Raw genomic sequence first — 6,861 nt, 5'->3', positions numbered from 1 at the left:
AACGAGGGAGGCGGGGGTGCGGGGACAGTGCATCTGCATGAGGGACAGTGGATCTAGCATGGGGACGGCGGATCTAGTGCAGGGATGGGGGCTCCGGCATGGTTCCAACAACATGGCAACGAAAAAAGAGAGACTAGAGGTGGGGGAAGAGTGGGGGACATGGGGGCGCAGCGAAAAAAAATCGATTGGGAAGTGGGGGTTTTAGGGCTCTGCATTAGTGATGGTGAATTTACGTCGCTAAAGCCATCACTAATAATTACTAAAGATTAAACAAATAAATATTTAAAATTTAAGATTTATAGTGACAGTTTTGCCGTCGTTAGTGGAAAACAAAAATCATGGCAAGCATTCACCCAAATTTGTTATCAGCTTGTGTGGGTCTATTTGGTTTGTCATAACTGGTGAAGGAAGCATTTGTGATCTGAAATGATGCATGAGATTTTCACTTCATGAAATGCTAAGGTTGAGAAATTTTCATTATTTTTTCAAAACATAATAATGCCTCAATATGTATGTATGCATGCTGAAATGCTAATTTTAATGTGAATGTTAGGAACCTAACAACATATGCGGAGAATAGCTGCATTGGGCCAGGTTCAGATAGCACACGTAGAGTGACATGGGAAAAGAAACTTGATCCCCAGGAATTGAAGTATTTTACCAAAATCAAATTCATTGACCAGGAAGGCTGCTTGTCACAACAACCCTGATGAGATATTCTCATGTCATATGTTGCATTGATTTGTGCCGTGGGATGAATAAAACCAATTTCTCGTATTATATAAAATTGCTTATTACCCGTCCAAAATGCTCTTGTATGAACAAATTGTAATAACCTATTGATTATCATGTTATTTATTTATTTATTTACATTTTGTTTTCATCCTTTGCCTCCATGTGTTATTGGAACTAAATTCTCACAACCATGATTCCTTGATTTAATCAAAGATTTATTTTTTTATAATTCATCTAGTTTTGATAAGTGTTGATGTTTGTTTAAAAGCGTAGCAACTCACAGGCACGTGCTACTTCTCTAATCAGGCGAGGGTTCAATTCAAATCTTTCTTGATTTTTTGAGATAGTGTGTTGAGACTGTAGTGGCCAAAGTGACCTGTACTCGTGCAGCCGATATTTTTTACTATATTTGGCTATCTAGAAACAATTTAGTATTTGATTTTAGAAGAAGCTTGACGAGATTCATTCTAGAGCGAGCCCTTACTCTAACAATAGAGCTCACTAGCATAACCTTGAGATCCTGTGAGACCTGAGACTCCTACTTTGTTCATATAGCAATCTGACATATTTTTATCTGATGAGAGCCTCATCTTTCAATATACCTCAAAGTCAACTTCGATGTTAGTATCAGAGATAAGAGTGGAGGTGCTAAATTCGTGATCCATGGGCTTACATCCAGATTTATGGCAGCAGGGGGCAGCCACCTCTTTGAGCCTACAATTTCGAATGCCAAGCTCCAAGTGGCTTGGGCTGAGATCACCTACGTATGGTGGATCTTATGGACTAATCATCTGATAATTGAGAGTGACTCAATGACTATCGGCGACGGATTAAATGGCTGTATTTATCGTGGAGCACTCTGCGGTTGTGACGCAGACAGATATGAAAAAAAAAAAAATAGCATAGGTATATAAAGTCAAGTTGGACAAGCTGTATACCATATCAAGCCTTCCAAAGGGAGGGATTCCCCTTTGGGGTCTTCTAACCAAACTGCAACGACTCACGGCTAACAAAATCTAACCTATGAGCTCTTAAGTAGAAAAAGAAAAAAAATCTAATTAACTACTTTTTCATAACAGTCGCATGGCTTTGCCAAACCATTTCCATCACCATTTATTAAAAATTTTAGAATAAAACAACGATTATAACGTCACAATGATTGTTGATTTGTTGTGATGGTTTCAATATATGCGAGCATATGCAACCCATATTCTGGAGCTTCCCTCGAGTCTTATCCTATTGCTTTTTCCACATTGGACTTTCAACAAACATCTTGTAGGCGTTTCTTCTGTTCGGATGGCACTTCCTCACCTGGCATCCCCTTCGTTCCTCTCCCCTTTACTTTCCTCTCGAAAACCTTCGGTCATCTCCGCCGCGTCGCCATCGCTTCCCGTCTTCCCTCAAATCCTAACGTCGAAAACCCCCATGATTTCCATCTCTTCACCTGGGAGCCGCCATCACTGCAACCTGCCACCTCTCCGGTTCTGCACCACCCCTGAGTCTTCCTCCACAGTAGAGAACCCTCCTTCATCCAGGATCTTCATCAGAGGTAAGCTCCATCTGTTCTCTTTTTTTTTTTTTTTTTTAATTCTCCTCTTGCGGTTTTAGGGTTATATATATGTTCTGTTTTGGGCTTTTATTTCCTGTCTTGATCAGTGTGCTCTGTGCATTGCTGCTGCAACTGATAACCATGCTATTTTTTTTGTTTAAAAAGAAAAGGATGAAGTAGAGAGATATAAGTAAACTTGAGAAAAGAAAAAATATTACTTGTTATTAGGTAAAAACAGTTTTACTTTTGTACGATATATTGTTTGATGATCTGCTTACAAATGGCTCTTGAGATGTGTTTGCAGTAAGCTTATATGACCAAGGTATTATCTCATGCTTGAATCAAGAAAGCAGCAAGAGGACTGTGATTAGTTGTAAATAAGAATGATGTATATGAAGTACGAAGGTGTTGAGTATCATCATTTGGTCTTTAAAAATAGGAATTGAGCAAGATATTATGAACTATTTTTTTTTTTCAAAAAAAAAAAGGAGAAAAGAAGGGTGGCACCGCCCCTTCCCCCTCCTTGATTTATTGGAAAAGTAAAGAAAAAAAAGAATGAACTACAAGAAAAACTCAAGTACACAAGTGAGCAACAAACAACACTGTCACAGACCCTCCTCGATCCAACTTGTGGATTAAATATCTCTATTCATGTTGATATTCAAGAAAACTTTTGACTTGGATGTTTTTGATTTTTCTGCATTGATATGGTTTTGCTTTTGGATATTTTATCGAATATTTTAAGTGTCTCTTGTGTAAGTGTTGAAATGTAAAAGATCCAAACGTTTTGGAGTTTTTCCATAAGTCAGAAATTAAAATTAACTATTTTAATTATCTTGATTTCTTTAAAAAATATCGTCACAATTTGGAAGGTGAGCATTTGGTATGAAGGAGAGAGATCTGAGTGTTGAAGGACTAAGTTTTAGGGTGTTCATTTAATCAGATTTAGATTCAAGGGTTAAAGAAATGAAGCTATAGGCTAAAAGACGATGGAGATGTGAGATTAGTGGCTGGAAACTTCTACTTAAAGTGTCATGTTTGCTTTGGGATCCCTTCAAAACTTGTTCCATCACCTGCTTCCTTAGGATTCCTTGTTCTACAATTTTTCGAGTGATGTTCTTCCTGCACGCACATCTGTCCTGCTCTTGCTTTTTTTTTTTTTTTTCTTTTGATAACTAAAAGATGGGTGTAATTAGAAGAGATCAAATGGCATGTTTCATTGTAGACTACATGGTGATGGAATTATTTTAATCTTCAACTAGGACTTGTAAGGTGGATCACACATAGATTTGAGAAGGTTTGTCAGATTGCTCATGTTGTTTATGTTTTGAATACTTGAAGATGCTGATGGATGAAGTTGCAATGATTTATCATTCATAGAGCATAATTTGATAAATCATCTCTATGTGACTATTTTTTCTATTAATTAATGGGACTTATTTTGATGTAGATAAGATTAGAAGTTTTTTACAGACACCAAACAGGAGGGATCAAGAGAAAGCTTCACCAATGTATTTAAATTGTTTGAAGTTGAAAGTAGCTCTGTCATTCTGATGGCTCAAGAATTGTGTGCATCTGACCTTAGGCAGAGAAGTTATAAGCATTTTACTAAGAGCTATTGAAATTGCCTTGGGAACTTGATTTCGACACTAATGCAGGATTTCATAGTAACGTGGTTTGATTCCTCTCTCTCTCTCTCTCTCTCTTTCTTTTTTTTTTTGTTTTTTGGCTGTAGTGTTGGGGGGGGGGGGGGGGGGTGGGGAGGTGCTGTGTTTTTGTGGGGAAAGTGGGGGAGGGCTTTGGGGTGTTTGTACTTTCTGAGTTAGAGCTTATATGGCTTATGGATGCCGATTAGGAGTAGCATTTGTCATTTTGGGGATTCCAAACTTTATGTTAAGATTTGCTTATTTGCTCTAAATGTAGAATCTATTGAATCAATTGCATTGGAGTTAAAAATTAATAGTTGATACTGATATTTTTGAGGGTTGTGAAGCTTCAAAGCTTTTTTAGCGGAGTTCCAATGTTATCTCTTTCTTGCTTTCTTTATCTTCTTCTTTTCTTCTCTAGCATCTCTCTCTTGCTATATTTGGTTTTAGGGCTCAATTTGTATTGTATTATTTGGTGTCAAAGTGTCGGGTCCTTTATGTTGTTTTGGCACCAAAGTAGGTTAATTCTCAGAATAGAGATTTTATTTCTGAGGCCTCATACCTGCCAAATCTTTAGCAATTTGCCCATGAGTTAAATCCCAAACCTTTGAAGCCTTTATTTGTACTTCCTTGTTAAGGAACACTATCCTTGGCAGCTCCTCTATTATCTCGGCCTCTATTTTCTATACGATCATTGAAAAGCAAAAATCCCATTCCTCTTCTCCAAAATTTGTGAGCTGGAGTACAAGTTGTATATCCTACAATCTTAATGGCAACTTCTCACCTCTAAATTTCTGGTTCTATTAACTTTAGTTCAGGCTTCCTTCCCAAAAGTGTGCATCCCAACACGAATCAGATTGACCTCTACAATGAGCAATCATGTGAACAATTGAAAATAAGATCTTCTAAGTCTGATTATATGCTTAGTATGAGACAGCCATTTAGCATTACCACTTCCCACATTTGAAGTATTTTTCTTGGAATCTTTAACTATTTCAGGTGCAGAGCTCTCTGTGAGGCCATTTAATGTTTTGATAGCCACCCCCTAGACCAGATTACATTGAACTAAGCACAAGCTGAACTGGTTTTCCTTTTGAAGTTCGGGGTTATCTGAAAGAGCGCTGTCCATTGTCTTTAAGATTCCAACTAGCTGCATCTTAGGGAGGGTGGACAAATTTTTCCAGATATGTTAATTCACAAGAAAATGTAGAGCAAGTAATGAGGCTTATATTAGAAAATCTATGGCGATTGTCTTGAAGTTAGAATAAGTGAGACTACAAGTATTAGAAGGGAACATTTTGGTGACATATATAGCATTTATACTTGGGTATAGATAAAGGCATCAACTATTGATAGACAATAAATATGATCATATCTATGAAGATATAACTCAAGTTGATTTCATAGGATTTCTTGTCCCGATGGTACAATGGGAAAATACAGTTGGTTCAAAATTACATTGGCAAAACTTGACAAGAATATATATCAAAAAAATTGTTTCTTTTTTGTCACATTCTTTTTCCGTACATAGGGACCAATTTAGAATGAGGCAAAATTTACCTTACTACAAGCATTGGTTTTCTATTTTATGCCTAAAAGGTGTGGTCATGCAGGATTATCATGCACAACATCTGAGGGATATTTGGCAAAGATCTTTTCATGCTTCGGAGAAGTTAGCAGAGGTGAGATCTAAACTTTCCTTTTCATATGCTGAGATTCTTTTCTTTCTTGGTTGATCTTAGCAAAGATAAGAAAGTACTCAATTGGACAGAAAGTTGAAAGATCATGTACAAATTATAAGCAGAGTACTTAGTGAATGGCATCGACTTGATAACAGAGCAATTTGTGGTTGCATTGACAATTTCACAAGGAATTCATCAGCAAACTTGATACTTCCTCACTGTAATGTTGCAGTTAAAATTGTTACAAGCAAAACATCCAAGGAGTCCTTGGGATTGGCGTATATTTGGTTTGCTTGTGAGCAAGATGCACAACAGGCTGTAAAAGAGATGGATGGCAAGGTAATTTTCCTTTTATAGGTTCGATATATTGAAATTTTTAGGGACCAATTAATGCTTGTCATTTTTTAACTGTAAATTATTCTTTTCCTTTTAGTTTGTTGATGGCAGATTTATTGCGGTTATGATGGCGAAGCCTGAATCCCGTTCCAAGCAAGTGAGAGCCATACCTTACCGATTCTGACTCAAGTATTCTACATTTGTGCTAACTTCAGTTTAAACACATCATAGGCTTCATTTTATATAAACAAACTTGAAAGATTGAGAGGTTGCAGAAAGTTTGTTCCTTGTGACTATGTAATGTAAGATTAGCTGTCTCAGTTTCCGATGTATAGCATATCATATTTGAAAAAGATGGTGATTATATGTACAAAATGTTTGTCTGAAAATCTGTAAGCGTGCTTACTTTCAAGCTTAACTGAGACATGTGCTTGTTAATGGAGACTTGAAAAGGTTTTAGCACAGCCTTTTTGCTTATGGTCCATGTGAATGCTACTGTTGTTTGTGATGTGGTCTTAAGTTTTACGAGAAGCAAGGATTTAAAATCATGTGTCATGTTTTTGTTGATGAGGCATTGACACAGTAAACATGCACATGCTTGGCATATACGACTAAGAAAAGACCTGCGAATCTGGCATCAAGATTGACCTCTTGATCTTTTTCCAAACGAGAACCAATTTCCATTAGTTGTCAATATCATGACAAATACGGAGTTACATGAGTTATTTAATGAAGTGAATAGCCACGAATAACTATGGGTGTTATTTAATATATCACCAGTGATGTGATCATCAGAGTGATGTGATTACTGAGGTAATGTAATCGGAGTGATGTGATTATTGGGATGATGTCAGTATAGAGATAATGTGCAAATACTGGAATGATGTGTGATCATTATGTTTGGTATATCATT

General features: G+C 36.8%; 1 protein-coding gene across 1 annotated transcript; it reads left to right on the top strand.

The window, feature by feature from the left end:
* The first annotated feature begins 1,699 nt into the window (after positions 1-1,699).
* On the top strand, positions 1,700-6,410 carry LOC105057771 (uncharacterized). The gene is made up of 4 exons (XM_010940463.4): positions 1,700-2,284; positions 5,544-5,612; positions 5,845-5,951; positions 6,046-6,410. Exons 1-4 carry the CDS (start codon positions 1,924-1,926, stop codon positions 6,130-6,132), a joined length of 624 nt encoding a protein of 207 aa, XP_010938765.1. The 5' UTR covers positions 1,700-1,923; the 3' UTR covers positions 6,133-6,410.
* The last annotated feature ends 451 nt before the right edge of the window (positions 6,411-6,861 follow it).

The sequence above is a fragment of the Elaeis guineensis genome, chromosome 14 (assembly GCF_000442705.2).
Source record: "Elaeis guineensis isolate ETL-2024a chromosome 14, EG11, whole genome shotgun sequence".
NCBI lineage: Eukaryota > Viridiplantae > Streptophyta > Magnoliopsida > Arecales > Arecaceae > Elaeis > Elaeis guineensis.
The sequence above is the reverse complement of the archived record's forward strand: the minus strand, read 5'-3'. Positions and strand labels throughout refer to the sequence as shown.

What these genes read in the sequence shown, in the direction of transcription:
- LOC105057771 (XM_010940463.4), top strand. Translation starts at nt 1,924, where the DNA reads ATGCGAGCATATGCAACCCATATTCTGGAGCTTCCCTCGAGTCTTATC. An exon ending in ATCCAGGATCTTCATCAGAG is followed by an intron (nt 2,285 to 5,543) that starts GTAAGCTCCATC and finishes GTGGTCATGCAG; the next exon opens with GATTATCATGCACAACATCT. An exon ending in TAAAAGAGATGGATGGCAAG is followed by an intron (nt 5,952 to 6,045) that starts GTAATTTTCCTT and finishes TTTTCCTTTTAG; the next exon opens with TTTGTTGATGGCAGATTTAT.